Raw genomic sequence first — 20106 nt, 5'->3', positions numbered from 1 at the left:
ATATGATGAATATCCCATTGTATAGAGTTATTTGAGCCAAATTTGAAGAAAATCAGTTTGGTCGATCCTTATAAGGCCAAAATCAGTGCGATAAACATACATATATATGTTTTTTTTTTGGTTTAGATGAACTAGTTAGACTGTAAAAAGTAAAGATTTGAAAAAAAACTGATATCCCATGACCATACTTTCTGTTTTAATGTAACTATTCTAGCTATATTTGCCAGGAAAGTAAAAACAATATTTTTATAGTCACGTTTATATACTAATTAACTTTTGTAGGATAATGCTCTAATCCTTCCTGCCTGTTTGTACATAAGTAGAGTTAAACAAGACGAGAACACATTAACTGAAAGCAGTCTGCATATTTTTATAATAAGGGAATATTTTTGTGTGAAACCTTCCGTGTTAGTGGAAGGCGTGATTGCACTTCTGGTTATCGGTTAATTTGATAGTTGAGGGTTTTAAGTTATGGTAGGTGGTTGTAGTTAGAAGAAGCCACACGAAGGTGATAGAAGATTGTGTAAATGCACTGATGGAAATGTCTGCCGACACATTTGCATCAGTGGCATCCTGACTGAGGCCAAACTGATGACTGTGTTGAATTATCAATTTTAGAGGGTCTAAAAGACGATCTCCAATAAAGCCTATCATGACTAGGAACAGAGGAAGTGGTGTGGTGACCAGGATCGTCACAAGGCAGATTTTTTTTATGGAGGTCAGGATATCTTATAATCCTTCTTTGAATTCATCATCTCTCCCATTCAATCCCGTTTACTTATTTTTTTGTATTTTTTTTTTTACATAAATAAAGACCATTGGAATCTTCTTCCTCTGACCTTACATTTTATCTGGTTATTTTGCCCTGGAATAAAATTCTGATGATATTATTTAACGATGGTAAAAAAAGGCTTAAAGGAACAGGAACAATCTAACGTAGGTTTAGATATGATCAAATATGTTTACTATTTCTGTAATTTTAAAGATTTAATTATAAGCTATAAATTACTGGCATATCAACATAATTCATGTAAAAAATTAAACTGACCGATTATAACTTTACTTTAGGTATTTTTTAATCACATCTTCTTAAATTAATGAGTTTATGACACCCGAAATAAATCAGGAAATCTTCACAAGTTCCATAACAAATTAACTAAATATATGAGTCTACTGACACAAACGTAACATAATAGGAAGCCATAATAGGAACTAACCAAATAGATGTAATTAAATTTATCTTGGTTATCAAAGATTGTTATCATAAAAAAAAAAATGGTTATCTTTTGCAATAAAAATATAATCAAATTTTAGTAATCTCTGAATGATCCTTGCATATATTTATTAATACTCTGTGTTTGTATGCATATTACAATATTTTCATTTCACAAAGAAAATTATTAGTTTTGTGGCAACTAATTAATGTAAATTAGTTTATTTTGTTATCTTTTTTTACTTCTCTATTTAGAAATTATATCTGTAGTTTTTTTTTTTTTGTTATATAAAAATAATATAAAGAATAAAATTTGTAAACAGTTACCAGTATAAGATTTTGCAAAAATTGCTAAAGAAGTATTTACAAAAATAAAAAATCATAATTGAAATGTACATTTAAATTATTAAATAATCATTTATCTTTAGTGCAGAGAAAGTAAATAACAAAATTACCCACCGGGTTGGTCTAGTGGTGAACGCATATTCCCAAATCAGCTGATTTGGAAGTCGAGAGTTCCAGCATTCAAGTTCTAGTAAAGCCAGTTATTTTTACATGGATTTGAATACTAGATTGTGGATACCGGTGTTCTTTGGTGGTTGGGTTTCAATTAACCAACATTTCAGGAATGGTTGAACTGAAACTGTACAAGACTACACTTCATTTACACTCATATATATATCATCCCCATTCATCCTCTGATGTATTATCTGAAAGGTAATTACCGGAGGCTGAACAAGAAAAAGAAAGAAGAAATTAATAAAAATAAATATGAATAAAAAAAATTATAAAAAATTATTAACAATAAATTTTGTATAGCAGTATAATATATATATATATATATATATATATATATATATTATATAAAAAAATTATACATTGATTTGAACAACTAAGTGAAATTGTGTTTTATTTTGTTGATAATATTCTGTTTATACTCATTTTTTTTATTTGTATTTGCTTTTTCTAATTCTTTTATTTCTACTGATGGTGATTATTTAATAATAATAATAGTGATGTGCATTTCTTATGGCTGCCAGACCGGATAATTTAATACACTATTTATTTATGCAATCACTTACAACTGTTTATTCTGATTGAAAATATTTTAATTATTTACTTCTCTACAAATATTCAATTTGTATTCTGGCCAAATGGTTTATACTTAAGTTGAATATTTCCATTTGTCACATAATTCAAGGAATGGGGAAAGATTTTCCTTAAGGATGCCTGACCTGGTTGTTAGATGGTTCTTTAGTACATAGGGGAAAAAAAAATTTCTTGCAGCATTATTGAAACTGGTTGATGGAAAATTATCACATCTTGGACCCAAAGAATTGTGGGCAAAATGAGCATTTTCAATTTAGAAGGATCCTGAAGTACTTGAGTTTATCTATATCATGTCCCTTCTTAATCTTTTCTTTCTGATAATGTTCTTTTAGGTTTTTGTTAAGTGTTCACATAATCTGTGGTTGATATGTGTTATAAGGATGATTATTTGGCCTCAACAAGTATCCTTGTTATTTGAAAATTGTTTAGTGATGAATAATATGTCAATAAACCTATCCAGAAACTCTTGATTTTTTCTGGTGGCTTTACAAAATACCTAACTTACCACAAGGCTTTTTGGATAAAGCAGACGTCCTAATTTTTTCCAATATTGATATTTGTCAGCAATATTGTAAATTTTATTACCCAAAGTATAAATATTATATGTTATATCTCTTTTTTGCAGTGTAAGGTCTGTTTAAAACATAAAAAAACTTTTTAAATTTTATTCCAATGAAGAAATTTTACAAGCACAATTGATTCCATTGACTTACATGGTGGAAAATAATAACTATATCCTTAGTTTGCACACTGTGATTGTTAGTGAAAGCAATTTTTAGTGTAATGTTAAAGTTTTTATTATAATCGGTTTGTACTAGCAATGTATCAATATGACATTTTATGTAAAATTCAAAGAAACAGTTTTTTAAATAATAATCTTCATGATTTTAGCATTCTGCATGGCGGCAGATTTCTTACACCACCACTGTCTCTTTACATTTCTTTCCCAAGCCTTCTCCTTGATCCCTCTGTAACTTCCAATCTTCACCTTACCTATTAACTTCATCCGTCTACTTCCTCACTTCCTATCTCCTACTGGACTCTTCCAAAGCAGTTGTTTAGATTTCCAGTCCCTCTAATCACATGCCCTAACCACAGCTTCCTTTTCTTTTGTGTACTTCTCGCATAAGTGCTTTTTCTTCTTTAATTCTGTTCATTATTTCCTCATTCCTCAGTTTATCGATTCATCTTATTTATCTTTCTTCCTATAATTTCAAAAGCATCTATACAATCCCTCCTCCTCTTCTTTATTGTCCTTGCTTCCATTTAAAACGTATGAATTATTATTAAAATAATCTTGTAATGAGGATTGTTTTAGTTACATCTATATTACATCTGATGTAAATGATTTAAAAATGGATATCAGTTGACAGTGATCTATGCTTGAGCGGGCTGTTGTTAGTTCATTTGTCATCTTTGTAACAGAAATCAAGTGAATTTGCTCATTCTAATCATCATTTGATTGTGCAGGAACTAGCCGATGAACTCATAATTTCAACTAGGTTATGATATAATATTCAAATAAAAAAACTACAGATGCATTGAATCGTGCTAAAATTTGTGTACCACTTGATGTCATAGGATATCATCATATTTATTGTGTCAGGAGCTGTTAAATTGTTCTAATGATGAAACCTGAGTTTATGGCTACCATGTTGAAACACAAGTTTAGTCGAATAGAGTTCACTATGATAAAAAAATCTGATGTTGGTATAATATGAAGATCATATTCATAACAAAACTGTTATTCACTATAGTTTTCCCTAAAGGATAAACTGCAAGTTGACTCCACTACCTTGAAGTATTAAAAATAATAATAATAATAAATGTCATGGTTGTCCTCCATTACAAAGTGGTAGCATATCAGCCTTTCATCCATAATGTCTATAATTTGAATCCCGATCATCTTGCATAAAAAATTTTAATAAAAAAATCTCCATTTCATATTCTCATTCACAAGCTTTGAACATATATGGTAAATTAATCTTCTACAAAAGAAAAATTAAGGAAGTACCCTGAACTTTGAAAGACCAATATTGATTTGCACTATGACAATGTGCCCAACCATTCAGAATTCTTAAGTTTTGTGGAAAAATTGTGATGACCAATCTTCTGCAGTTTCTATTTACTTCTGACCAGTCTCCAGCAGATTTTTAACTCAAATCGATGTTATTTGACTCGATTGAGGTGATAAAAGAATCTTGTAGATGGCACTGAAGATAACTCCAACTGAAGTTTTTTTTATGATTGCTTCCTAAAGTGGAATTATTGTCGGGATAAACGGAGCAGTAAACAAAGAGAATTATTTTAAAGATGATACGATACTTTCAATATAAGCCCTAAATATTAGTTTAATAACAAAATTGTATTTTTTGTATCCATGTATTTAAAAAACTGGCATATATCATGGGCACACTATATAATTCTCTCCTGTGTACACACAGATTAATGTATAAAGCCAAATTATAGCATAAAGTCATTTACAATATTACTTTCCTATTGTTACATATCGATCAGTTTTTTTTTCTTTGTTGTAGAGGTTAGGAGTCCAAAATGAAATGTGTATTTATAAAATGCTATATGATATAACAATCAGAATTTGTGTGAAACTAATATGTTGAACATGATATATTTATTTCTAATGATCTGTATGAAGACTTGTTTAAATTATCCAGTGATAGCAACTGCTATTAAAAGCCTCAGTAATACTAGAATGCCTTATCTAAGCACTATACAGGGTGTTTCTATAATGGTGGGCTGGCTATACTTTTTTGGATTCTACTTGTAAAATTAACAAAAAATTGCATTAGGAAAAATGGCAGTTTCTCCTTTGTTCTATCTCTTTATGTTAATTATAAAATGATTTGTTTCTTACATAGAAATAGTTATCTCTTAACTAATGATCGATTAAAATTATAGAATATTACATCATTAATTATCTTCCTCGTCATATTTTGATTTACTTAAGTAAGTTTTATACCTGAAAAATAAATTTTTAAAGATTTTTTATCCAAGATAAGCACAGCACATTATTAATGAATAATTTTATGAGCTTAAATGCAAGATTTTTTTTTCTGTTAAAAACTGAAAATCCACATAACAACAGGTTCAGGTTTCCTAGTGGTATTCTTATAATCATCGTCAAAGTATTAAAATAAATAATAAACCATTCAGTTGTGGTTAATTAATGTTGTTGCAAGTTTTAGAATATTATTACATAAAGAAGATACGGGTTCAATATCGCTGTTACTATGATGTGACAGATTTAGTATATCCGTTGCATACAGTTTTTCCCTTCTACATATAGAAATAATTTTTAACAGGCTTTAGTTTATGATTATTCACCATGTTTGATGTAAATTTCAGGATTATTTCAGGAACTATCTTCCTATATTTTTAGATTTATTTATCAAACCAGGATGTATTTTTAATTTTCATTTAACACCAGATACTATGTGAAAATTGAAGCGACTAGTAGAATTAAAATTAATTAGTAATATGAAATTCTGATCTTTAATATTATAGTTTTATATAAAATAAGTATGTTTTTTTGTTTTTTTTTTAAGAAATAGATGTTCGATGTAATTATCTAGTTTAGTTTTGTTATTCGTTATTTTATAATCTTTTCTTTAATCTTTTATCATTTTTTTGTTCTAATTCTGTGTTGCACACTGTTCCACTCTGCAACTATTTCTATATTTCTACTTCTACTATTGCACTTACATGTATTAAATTAATTTAAGGTGCATTGTGGGATGGATTTTCACATTTATACCTACATGTATACATGTGGCGAAGGGCGGTGTTGGATGTTGCATAATTTGAATGATAAGTACAGTAAGTCCTGTAAATCTTTGTAAATTTAAAATAAACTTTTATGTTTAATTGACTTTTTTAATTTTATATGTATTTATGGTTATTTGATTTGGAGTATATATTATATTGTTAAAATTTAGAAAATATTTTTTCTTAGAGATGATCAATGAATTGGTTAACACTTATATACAAGGTGTGATAAAAAAATACGGTGAATGAATTTTTATAGCGGCAACTGCCGACGCTACATCCATATGCTGTAATTTGTCCAATAGCGTGATCAATTGAGACAGGCAGGGACAAGTTGTAACACGTTCAAGCTTGCCAGTCAGCTGCCAGAGCCCCTAGAGTGAGGTTGTATTTATCATGTCTGTAGCGCAACATGGATTTTGAACAACGCATTAACCTTAAGTTTTGTCTTAAGTTGCAAAAGAGTGCCAAAGAAGCTCACAAAATGTTAGAATCGGTGTACGGCGATAACGCAGTAACTTTGAAGACTGTGTACAAGTGGTATGACCTATTTAAAAACGGAAATGAGTCTGTTGAAGACGAGCAGCGTGCAGGACGTCCACTAACCTCAAAAACAGTTGAAAATGTGCAAAAAGTGGAAACAATGGTTCGTTCAAACAGGCGAATGACTATTTGAGGAGCTATCGGAAGACCTTAACATCTCGTACAAATCCGTTCAAAGCATTTTAACTAATGAATTGCAAATGAGACGAGCGAGTGCAAAATTTGTTCCCAGACAAGGGAACAAATCATCATTGAGTGATGAACAGAAGGAAAATCGTGTGTCAATTTGCACGGAGTTGAAGGGTCGTCTTCATGCAAATCCGGACTTCATGGCCAAAATTGTAACTGGAGATAAAATTTGGGTCTATGGCTATGACCCTGAGACCAAAATGCAGAGTTCCCAATGGAAAACCAGTTCATCTCCTCGCCCTAAAAAGGCATGTCAGTCAAAATCCAACATCAAGGTCATGCTCGTTGTTTTTTTTCGATAGTGAGGGCATAGTGCGATAAGAGTTCGTTCCAAGGGGAACAATTATAAATTTTATACGGGTGTACTGCAATGTTTGTGAAACGACGTACGAAGAAAGCGACCAGAAAAATGGACCAATGGCTTCCTTCTTCACCACGACAACGCGCCTTGTCACACCTCGCTTCTCATTCGCGAGTTTTTGGCCGAAAAAAGTGTTCCTGTCTGTCCACATCCGCCATACTCACCGGCTTTAGCACCATGCGACTTTTGGCTCTTCCCAAAAATTAAAACTGTGCTTAAAGAAAACGTTTTGACACCATTGCTGACATTGAGAGGGCCACGACCGAGCAGCTGAAAGCCCTTCCGAAAGACACCTTCCAGAAATGCCTCCAGTCATGGAGTCAACGTTGGGTGGGGTAAGTGGATTGCTAGCCAAGGACAGTACTTTGAAGGAGATTAAATCGAATTCTATGTAACCTTATTACTTTTTTTAATAAAAAATTATTCACCGTATTTTTTTATCACACCTTGTAAAGGAGTACTATTATATGAGTTGTAATCTGTTTTTAATTTTTTTTAATCTGTGTATATCAAATTTTTTAGGGATTTGGTAGACTTATAGGACATACTGTATTTGAATAACTGCGTTGTTTTTATCTGTTATAATTATATTTTCACTTTCTTCTATGCGCTGGATATCGTATTGGGATATATAATTTGGTGGCTTATTTTTTTTTTTTTTTTTTTTTTTTTTTTTTTATTATATTTATATTATGTTTGATGGATGGTTTATGGTTTGGCATGTTATAAATATCTTGAATATTTATAGTAGCATGGAATATGAAAAAGAAAAGCAAAAGGTTAAATTAAGGCGTCCTGTTACCATGATGTTACCTATCGAATCTCAATCTTCTTCTACATCAACTCTTAACCTTAATGATGAAGAGAGGTATGTTTTATATTATTTGTAATCTATTTATTTTAACATTTATTTATTTATTTTTCATAATTCATTGATTATTATTCTTTTTCTTGTTTCTCCCATATCCAACCTTTATTTCATCACTCATTAAAAAAAATGTTTATCCTTTCTTTCCTGTTTTTTTTTTCATTTTTATGTACTATTTCTATTAATTTATTATTCTTTTAAAAATTAAATAGAAGGATATTTAAAAAATACATTTATTATGATATTGCATACACTTCGATTTTTTAAAAATATGTAGTAATTTTAACTCGCGTACAGCCAGTGTACGGTGTAATTAACCTTTTCCCATCACAATGATCCGCGGTTGATTAGCGCTCTGCGAAAAAATGTTGGCATCTGATTGCCTCCCTTCATAGTCATGTGCTACCCTCTTGTGAAAAAAATTTCAAAAAATTACAGTATATTAAAGAGATTTAACAGATTCTGAAAAAAAAACGTTACGATTGGATATTTTTTATGCCTATAACATCAAAAATCGGAAACAGTAAAAAAATTACGATAATTTAATTGCAGAGTTTTTTTTGGACATTTCTACCAAGTTTTTTATTTGCGAAAGTTTTTTTTTTTTGCTTTGTGTTTATGAAACATAGTTTGCTGATTTTAAAAATAATACTTTCAAGCAAATCGGTTTGAAAATTGGGCAAAATATGATGAAAAACCTGTGTCATAAATCACAGTTAGTAACATATGTTAGTATAAGTGAAAGTAGATTCAGAAAACTACATTTTATAAAAATTCCCACCACTCAAAAGGATATTCAGATTGACAAAACACCATTTTTACTGTGTACTGTTATTCATTACGAATCGATGTGTGTTACATGTTTACCGAATCATTTGTCAGAAAAGATATTTATAGACCTCAAGTAAAAGTGACGTATTTATGACCACAAATTCCTTCTCTTTTTTTTGTGTGCCATATATCATAATTTATTATGTGTTTCAATACATCGATATATTGCTAGTAAGATAAGTTATTTTTGTAAATAATAAATAAATCTGTAATCCTCATAGCAATTATAATACACAAGTCACACAAGTCTCACACACACACACACACACACACAGAGAGAGAGAGAGAGACACAGACAGACAGACAGACAAGCACATTTCTGAGAAGAAAATGGTCATATTCTTTCTAGTCTAAATAAAGCATTTTACATCATATAAACGTCATTCAAATTGTCTAATAAAACAGATTCCTTTGTGAGTATAAAAAAAAATAACCGACTTAGATCCCATACAAAACGATTTTGTAACAGCATTTTAAAACTGATGCCGCACATAATCAGTTCCAAGGCTACATGATCTGAAAAGGTTAAAAATCTTTTTGTCCTCTTATGAGATAATATTAATTCATAACTTCAATGGTCTTCAATAATTAAAAGCACAAATTGCTGTGGAGCTAAAACAGTTAGTCAACATGACTTTTTTTTTCACTTTTCAACATAATTTCCTGTAGCATTAAAACACTTGTCTATCACTGAATTGGTTTATTTATACTTGATGTAAAGAAATCTTTGTCTTGATGTCAGAACCAATTTGGTGTGTGGTTATGAACTATTAAAAAAAAAAAAAATCATGAAAGATAATTATAACTTATTTTTATTTACATAACTAAACGGCTGTCAAAAGTTTATAAATATCCCTTTCATAATACATTTTATATAAATATCATTTCTTATATAAAAAAAAATCAATTAAATGACAACCATTAATAAATGCACATTCTTGTATTTATAAATGCAAATTTACTGTAACATTCTGCAAAACTTTTAAAAAAGGTAGGTTTAATTGTATTATTTTTATAATATTATTCATTCAACTGATAGAATGATTTTTGATCCATTATTACATATCTAGATCCAATTATGGAATGATTTCTGTAATAAAATCATGTCTTTTAGTGTTTGGTTTTTTTATGGAGATTTAAAAAAAGAAAAGAGATGTTAAATGTAATCTCTGGTTTTCTCATCTTTGTAGATCATTTGTTTAACAGCTGATTTTTTAAGTTGAAGGTTCTGAGATTCAAATCCTAGTAAAGGTTAGTTGCTTTTATATGAATTTTTATACTAGTAAGCGAATACTGGTGTACTATTGCAATTGGATTTCAATTAACCATAAGTCTCAGGAATGGTCGGTCTGATTCTACACAAAACTGCATCTCATTTACACATTATACATTACAACCTCATCTCATCGAGCTGTGGGAGGAGGATGGTTTGAACAGATCGCATTGTACACATTGCGAAAAAAAAATGTCCTCTTGTTGGTTTGCTAGCACTAATAAATTGTAGGATAGGAATCTTAAAGAGATTAAACTTACCTTTTTTAAAAGTTTTACAGATTGTTACAGTAAATTTGTATTTATAAATACAAGAATATGCATTTATTAATGGTTGTCATTTAATTGATTTTTTTTTTTTATAAGAAATTATATTTATATAAAATGTATTATGAAAGGGATATTTATAGATTTTTGACATCCGTTTAGTTATGTAAATAGAAATAAGTTACAATTATCTTTCATGATTTTTTTTTTTTTTAATAGTTCATATAGCCACACACTAATCCTTTACTTCTGTTTTTTATCCTTCATGATAATATCCGTAATATCTATAATTTATATCAGTACTTGTATGTGAGTGTGTGTGTGTGTGTGTGTGTGTGTGTGTGTGTGTGTGTGTTCATCTCTTAATTTTGTTTTTTAAGTATGAACATCAGGTAATTAATACGCAGTAAATATTGTATATCTACTATATTAAATTTTCTAATTCTTTTTTTTTGCATTTTTTTAATAATTTTAAACCGTTAGAAAATAATACCTAGTTTATACAGGTGTTATTAAAGTATTAGCACAACTTAATATTTCAAAATTCAAGGATATTAGAAGGTATAACAAGTATGTGGATATACATAGTTATAAAATTACTACTTTATGGTATGTTTGAAATTTTTGTATTCAGTCTTGGATCTGTCGAATTGAATTAAATTTTTTTGTTAAATAGGAAGGTGGATATGTAATAAATGATTTTAATGTAAAATGTTAAGAGTAAAATGATAGCAAAAACAATTCCTTAGTAAATGCCTTTATTTTTGAATTTTAAGCAGCCATATTTGCAATAACTGAAAAATCATGGTATTAATAAAACAAGGTAAAATGTCCTAGAGTTATTAATTTTATCTATTATTGTGAAGATTGTTATTATTAGTGTTTGTGCCATTAATTCCAACATTAATTATTTAAAGTTTGTTGTCAGATATAATTTTCTGAAGGTATTATAAAATAAAAGTATAGGGTCATTTTATTTACCACCATGATTTTTTATTTTTTGCAAATTTGATTGTTTATAACAAAAAAATGAAGGTATTTTTCAAAAAATGGTTTTTGCCATCATTTTTCTCATAACATCTTACGTTGAAATCATGTTTCTCCTGTTTCATTTAAGAAGTGAACAAAAATTTCAAACATTATTCAGTAATAATATAATAACCATGTAGATCTGCACTAGTTAATACCTACTAGTACGCTTCATGTTTTAAATATGAACACGTTTACATACTTTAATATCACTGTAAATTTTGATCTATATATGATTTCTGGTTAACCAGAAAATTAAGTGATTTTGGTAAAACATATGCCATTGAAATTAGAAAGTTTTGCTACCTGCCTTTATAAATCTCAAGCTTGCTCAGCTTTATAACCGTATTTATTGTTGACAACTGTTTTGATTTTGATTACAATGAATACTTATTATCTATCCAAACATATTCTGAAAAAATTGATTTGACATGGTTAGTGTCATATATATTAACAATCAGTTTTTTATTGCAAAGAACCGAAATTAGATTTGTCACAAACATTTTTACAAAATTAAATTCCCTTTTGTAGGTAAAATACTTTTTGATAGTATTCAATCTTGTATCTAACACAAAATTCTGTAAACAAGGGAGGGCTGAAAACCCCTTATTTTGCCATTTCTTGATTTAAAAGTCATATTCTACTAATTACACGATTCCATTTTTTTGGTATGACTTTTTGTCATTTTGGTTATCTGTTTGGGAATTTCATTCAGATATGGTGGATAATATGCCTAAAATTTTTGTTTTTTTTCACCAGTTATCGATTTTCTTAATATCTTCAGACTGGATTAATACAATTTTATACGATTACTTCTGAGTATGGTCTTTGATACTATTTAATATTAGTTAGAATCAGTCAAAGCAATTGGGAGAGAAATGATGATTATCGGTGTCATATATCAAAATTTTACTCACAGTATCGTGAAAATTAATCGGAACAGAGGGGATTTTTTTGTTTATTGCTATGTTGTGGCTACGCTGCTTGGCCACGCCTATTCTTTAAGTTGTCTGTCTAATATGAGGTTATTATTCTTTGGCTATTTAGCAATTTTTGTGTTAAGTGTTTTGTAAAAGTTATTTTCATTTTTTCGTACAAAATCATATTTTTATTTTTTTATATTTTTGTTCTTTGTCTCTTGAATATGTAATAATGGACTTAACTCCAAGAAAATTTTCAAATATTGTTTCTCTTTCTGAGCATACCAGTACGACACAATGACAAATAGCTTCTTAGTGTGGGGTTGGACTACAGACAGTGAATGCTATTTTAAAATAATTTAAATAAACTGGTTCCTTTACACCTCAAAGAAAAGGCAAATATGGTCGTAAAAGAAAAGCTACTTTAACATAGGATCTGTTATTAGAAAAACTAAACTTGACTCAAATTATCTGCTGGGGACTTAGATAGAGAATTGATAGACAGCAACTGTTAGATGCTGACTTCCTACAGCTGGATGGAAAGCTTGTCGACCAGCTACAAAGTAGCTTTTAACACCAGAAATATGCATAATGTGCCAAAGCACATGGCAACTGGACCAAAGAAGACTTAAAAATATTATGTTTTCTGATGAGTCATATTTTTTTGTTGAGGAGCAAAGAAAAAATATTTTTTGTGGCATTTGAAGGCCCTTGTTTATTACTTCCAGTTGAAAAGTGATGGATATATCAAGATATTAAAGGAAAAGTTTTGATACAACTGAGTATATCAATACAAATTTCCATCCAAGGCAACAGAGTGTTCCAACAAGATTTGATGTCATGCCATACTACAAAAAATGTAGAAAAGTTTTTAAAGAATGAAATATTAAAGTGCTCCTGCAGTCAGGCAAGTCCCCAGACTTAAACCCAACTGAAAATCTTTGGGCAATAATCAAAAAACGACTCTCAAAAATTAATTATACCATAAAAATTGACCTCATTAAAGCAATAATATCGGTATGATTTCATTATGAAAAAAATGTGTACTACATTTGTTTGATCGATGTCAAATCGTAAAGTGATATTAAGTAGTTGATATTAAAAAATTGTACAGTTATGATTTTTTCGTGAATAAAGTTACTTTTTATTAAATCACATCTGAGTTCGGATTAATTTTCACGCTTACTGTAAGTAATATATCAATGATGAAATCCTTGGTAACCAGCAAACTCTTTTCCTTGAAAAACTTCACGGATACTTTATACAATCATAAAAATAATACGATATATTGTGTTATAGTATATATAAGGTGTATTGTTGTTATACAATTTGTACAATAGTAGATTTACATATAGAATTTGACAAATGTTGTATTTAAAAATAATAAATTATTCCGTTCATGCATCAAATTTTATGTTTTTCTAATTAAAAATTATTATTTTTATTTGTAATCTTATTTATTATCACCCATCTTTTGTTAATTATTGCATATAAATAAATAAATAACAATGTCTAATAAGCATTTTACAATATTAAATCGTTTCATTATTGTAACTAGTTCATTGCATTTTAAGAAATAATACTAATAACAAAAATTTGGTGCATTAGCTTTTGTAGCTTATATATCAAATTTGCCGAGACTTAGTCTTCAACTTGGGTATGGAATTTTTTTTTATCACTGAAATTGTTGCATCATTCATTACGGATACATGCATGTTTGTAAGATAGAATAAATAGTAATAATAATAATAATAAATAAGAAAATTCGTTCACTAAAATATTGTTCATATTATTATACTTGATCAGCACTTTTTTCATTTTAAACCTAAAGTTGAATGCGAAGTGTTTTTCCATTTTTTTTTTTCTTTATTTATATTTTTATAATGATTTGATCAGATTGCATGTTTGTTTTTTTTGGAGTAAAAGAACAACGTTTTGTTTTATATTTCTTGTTACTGTAGTAAAATAACTCCAATAAAGAAAGATTTTACTTTTTAAAAATATTTTTATATTTTCCTTCATCTTAACCTAAATTCTTTCTAGGGCTGTAAAATGATTAAATTATTATTTAAAAATTTCAAGATGAAATACATAAAAATAAATTTTTTACACACAATAATGTAATTTTTTGTACATTTTCTAAAACTGAATTTCTAAACGTATATAGTAACGCTGGGTTTGATCTGAACGTTACTATTTTTTAAAACTTTAGGAATCAAACACGATTTTATAATAAAATTAATAGTAAAAAGTTTAAAAATCCCTAACCAAATTACTACTTTGGATACACACGCTATTATGCTACTTTTATAAAAAGTATTGAGCCTTTTGAGGCCAAAATTGAGAATACATTTATTGTTATTGGAAAATAACATTGAGACCACATATGCACCATTTTTTCAATGATCTGCCATTTTTCTGTCAACAGTGTAATCCCATCACTATAAAACTTCTTTGGTTCTGGTCAAAAAATTGTGACACATGATTTTTACAGGCCTCTTTTAAAACTAACTTAAACACCATTTAGGAAGTTCTGTAGAGACTGAAACAAATGATCTGATGGTGTCAGATGCAGGCTATATGACGGATACATTAAAACTTCCCAGTCAAGTTCTCTCAATTTCTGACAAGATGAATGCAGTCTGACGTTTTCAGTGAGGTATATATACAACACCCTTTCTGTTCCATAGATCAGGTTGTTTCTTTTGAATTTGTAGGTGCATTCGTGCTAATTTTTAACAGTACAGGTCTGTGTCTATTGTTCTGTTTTGTAGCAGCAGCTCGTGATGCATCAATGTGGGCTTTGCCACAGACTGTGGAGCTTTGAGCACAATCATTTTTAAACATTCTTATTGTAAGTTATCCACTTTTCATTACTCATGATCAACCACTTCAGAAATGGCTTGATTTCATTACATTTCAGTAGAAATTCAGTCGAGTAAATTTTTCTGAGTTAAATCATGTGGCACTCAAATGTCGAGTTTCTTTTTTGTAGTCGGCTTTCTCCAAATGGTTTAACATTGTTTAGTAATGGATGTTTAGGTCATTGGCGATATCATGATAGCTTACATGCCAGTCTTCTTTGTCTTTTGCGAGAATATTGATTGATCACCCACTGCGAGGTGCATCTTGAATGTTGAAATTTCCGGAATGAAAACAACTGAACCATCTTTTGGGTATTGCTTTTGATAGCCGGAACACTCATACAGATAACCTATACTATTTGATAACCCATAAACACCACAAATTTCTTTATGGACCTGCTCAGTATTTGCGTCTTTATCGAAATAAAATTGTAAAATGTATCGCAGTTTTGCAGAGTGTAGCACACTCATCTTCACAGCGTAATACCGTAATCTGAATATAAGAATTTCAACATTTTTTGCACATCTACTAGCTTCAAGTACCAGCTGTCAAATAACATTTGGCCTGTCCCACTGCGACTCATATACCCGAGGTTTGAAACACTAATGCTATCTTGTGCACAAAAGGCTTACTACTTTTTAGACTACCTATTTTAAAACTCTTAACTTTTTATTCAGTTGATAAAAACATTAAACATCAAAACTTTAGCTTGTGTGATTAGTCATTTCTTAACTGTAAATAAACTCTATAATTTGTTTTATCATCACAACTTCATTTTTTAAAATAAATTAAGCACTGGTTAATAAACTGCTTAAAATAAATAAGAGTTTAACACGAATAACTTATCAACTTAACAAAAATAAGCAGGATTTTTATCGATTAATAAATTATGCTACTTTTTTTCAATATAATAATGTTCAGATAATACCCTAGCTTACAATATTAAAATATAATGTAGTTGGTTATTTAACTGGTCACTGGTTTTACATTCGTTAACTAATACTAAAATTTTATCACTTTTTATTTAACAATTTAGTCGTCAAGCTTTAGAGCAAGCTTCATAATTTGTTTTTAAAAAATGTATAAAATAAACTAAGTTCCAAGTAAATAATCCGTAGTGGAGTGGTAATGTCTTGGTTTCGAATTCTGGTCAGGCATGGCATTTTTGACAGACTACAGAATTTCTTTTCCTTATCCCACAAACAAGCTTCAAGCTTATGTGGTGATATCAAGCTCAAAAAAAAAAAATGACAAAGTATCAAAAAATATTAAAATTTGTTACATTAGTAAACATTATATGAACTTATAATTTATTATAGTTTTAATGTAATATGCATTATGCAATAACATAATGAGCAACAAGTTAATGCATGATTTTTTTTTGTAATTTTTATTAATTAATATCTTAATAGTTGATTTGCTAAAAATACTAACAGCACTGAATGTAGAATGTACTATATTAACTTTTTTTTTTATCTTTAATCAATTATACTGCTTTTCATTTATCTTGAATACTTGGATCTTTTCATTTATCGATACTACATTTTTTTAATTTCTTTTTATTTATTTTATAATTGTTTATTATTTATTATCATTTTATTTTAACATAATTATTTAATAATTTGTGTACTTCTTTTTAGCCGAAGGCAACAGCATTATCACTCACAACGTAGAGATAATCGTGAATTATCACATCGTCCTGTATCTAATTTTTACGAGTATGAAAGTGTACAAGCTGTTATGAGAAATCATGACACTAATTGTAACTCTTTACCTAGAAGACCGGATTTTGATATACCTGTACCGACTCATGGTATGTGCATCATCCTTTCATTTTAGTATTTTTTTCAGGATTTTTGTAGCAGTTAAACACATTTCTGAACTTTTCTCATGTTAATGTAAAGCAAAAAAATTTTGAGTCAATAAAAAAATATATACGATGAAAGTATTTGCATGATATTAAATAGAAGTAATTTCATTTTTTACACAATTAACAAATTTTTAAATGCCACAGTGCATTTATATCATTTATACGAGGGTCATTCAAAAAGTTTTGTGGCCTGAACCTGTAATGACATAACTACAAACAAATGAACATGATAGCTGTCAAATATGATCCTTTACCTGATGTGCTCCAAAGTTTCAAACGCAGTTGCTTCTTTGTGACAATTGATTGAAGAAAACAACTTTTGACATTTTCTGAAAAATAGGTAAAATTGAAGTTCAAGCAACTGCTTAATTATTAAGTAGTTTGTTTTAAAAGGTTAGCCCCTATAAACATTCAGAAGAAGTTAGATTCCACGGTAAAGGATTTCTCTGCTTTGTTTACGGCTAAGAAAGTGAGCTGTTGAATTTGAACATGGTCATACATCCATTAATGACAAACACTCAGGACACCAAAAACTCACTATGATTTTTGAAATTGTTACAAAAATCTACAATGTTTCGTTAAATGATTGCTGATTGAAGGTAAGCAAGCTTTCTGACATCACAGACCCCTCTATTACGTGTCTACTACATTTTACACAGTGTTTTGGGTGTGAGAAAGCTTCCCACTTAATGGGTGCCACATTTGTTACAATCAACTAAAAACACTTTGACAGAACACTTTTCAAGGATTTTCAATTCTAGATCTCTCTAGGATTATGAGATTTGAATACTCACCGTTTGGCTATGCGACTGCTCTAACTAGTAATGCACATAAGTCTCAAACTATTTGAAGATCATTAAATCGAATTTACTTTGAAATGGAACTGAGTTGAAAGTTGCCATTTTGGATTTAAAGTAGGGATCTCTTCTTCTACCATCCTGCAAAAAGACATCAATAAACTCAGTTGTGAGCTGATATGTGTTCTTGTAACATACCTTTAAAGTCATATGGTTGGTAATCATTTATGAATAATTAATTGTATTTTACATTAGAAAATTAATTCATATTCAAGTACACAAAAATTCTGATGTAAATTCTTTTCTTTGTTGTGCAGATTGAAAAAATCAGGATGAATTATAGAGGGTTTATTGTAGTATTGATATGTTCATATGATTCTATATTTTTTACTTGTTTTCCTTTAACTCACAATATTTTTTTCATGTTTGTCCTCAAATCTTGCATCGTTAATTTAACATACTTCCTGATATTGTCTATAGATGAATTTTGCAGTTACTAAGGTTGGGTGATAATACAATACTCCACCATTACTTTTGCAAACATCTGCCCCATACAGGCATAAATTAAGGGTGCGGGTGTAAAAATGGAAAAATCTGTAAAACGGCTATGCAAGGTTTTAATATATAATCTTATCTTTTGAAATCCAAATTTACGTACTAATTAAACTCATACAATGTATAATAATAATTTGATTAAAGTACGACTAAAAAGTATAAAGCAAGCTTTTAAACTTTTTTATGATATTTATTAATGTTTTTTTTTCTATTTTAGGTTTGAGTAATATACCAAGTGGATATACACACGGGAGTGGCTCATCCCGTTTGTACCAACCGTTTAATACGAACAGTCATTATTATAATACTAGTAATAATAATAATAATAATATAAATAGTAATAGTAATAGTAATACTAATATACATCATATGATGCAACAATCGTCATCATCATCAACATCGTCGTCGTCATATCATTTACAAAATCATCGGAATTCTGCTACAAGTAACTTATTATCAAGTCAAAGAAAACCACACGGACCATTTGTTACACATGTTACTATACGTGAATGTCAACAACAAGCAACCGGACCTAAAGTTTAATATACACTATTAATTTTATTTAAAATTATGAAATCGTTTTATTTAATTATAAGTTTTATATACACTTATAAATAAAATTAACTCCTGCTTAACAAGGGTAATTTTGGAAATGGTAACCAAAGATAATCAATGGATAAACCAGTATGTATAAAATTGGTTCAGAAACTACGAGAATTATTATTATTATTATTATTAATTAGAATTTTTTTTTTTTTAAAGATTGACCATAGTATATCCTTTTTTGTGAACAGTCAAAGATGTAAAAATTGGCAATCTAGTTTATGAAATATTACTGTCTACATGCTTAGCTATTCATAGTTGCTGTGGTGTTGTTTGTTTAATTTATTCTTGTCCATAAAAGTTTATTTAATTTTTTTTTTTTTCATTTAAGAAAATTGAGTTTTCTTGTTTTAAATGTAGTAATTAAACATTTTAAATCATGTTACTTTTGTTCTTTGATATATGGCAAAATAATTGTACAGATAGATAGATGTTCTATTTGTTTGCGTGTTTCTTTAAATTACCATTTTAATAATGTTGCTTATTTTAATATATTTGTTCTGTTTTAACATTATTTTATTAGTTGCAAATATAAAAAACACTTAATATTTGTAAAGATTCTAGCTGTTCGATTTTAAATGTAAAGATAATTTTAATTTTAGAGGAAATTTTTATTTTTTATTTTTTTTTTACTGATCCTGACATTATTTCAATACTTCCATTGTTGCTATATTATGCATCTTTATTTTCTCTACAACACTTTCACTTCTGGATGTAATTGAAAATTACATCTTTACATCAATTTCATTGTTTATAATATATATGTTAATATATATTCAAAAATAAAAAACAACCTAACCATCAAAACATAGTAACATATAAAAAAAATAAAAATTTAGAAAACAAATACTAAAAAACCACAAAATTTGTAACAACACAACACCACTGTAGTTTTTATTTCTTTTTTTGCTACTTCTTGATGTAATTACAGAATTGTGTACCGACTGACAATGCGGGATTCCTTGAAAGTCGACTTGGTAATAGTTTTATAGGTTTTTCTATTACTTTGTTTGGTGGTTAAGTTGTT

At 28.8% G+C, this 20106-nt stretch overlaps 1 protein-coding gene across 1 annotated transcript in view; it reads left to right on the top strand.

Moving 5' to 3' along the window:
* Window positions 1-19366, top strand: part of baz (par-3 family cell polarity regulator) — a 146295-nt gene extending 126929 nt beyond the window's left edge. Inside the window, exons 27-29 of the mRNA XM_075381257.1 lie at window positions 7951-8070; window positions 16895-17067; window positions 18694-19366. Of these exons, the coding sequence (XP_075237372.1) occupies window positions 7951-8070; window positions 16895-17067; window positions 18694-19019 (619 nt within the window). The 3' untranslated portion in view covers window positions 19020-19366. The remainder of the gene's footprint in view (window positions 1-7950; window positions 8071-16894; window positions 17068-18693) is intronic.
* The last annotated feature ends 740 nt before the right edge of the window (window positions 19367-20106 follow it).

The sequence above is a fragment of the Lycorma delicatula genome, chromosome 13, assembly GCF_047948215.1.
Source record: "Lycorma delicatula isolate Av1 chromosome 13, ASM4794821v1, whole genome shotgun sequence".
Lineage (NCBI taxonomy): Eukaryota > Metazoa > Arthropoda > Insecta > Hemiptera > Fulgoridae > Lycorma > Lycorma delicatula.
This window is presented reverse-complemented; position numbering and strand designations above follow the sequence as displayed.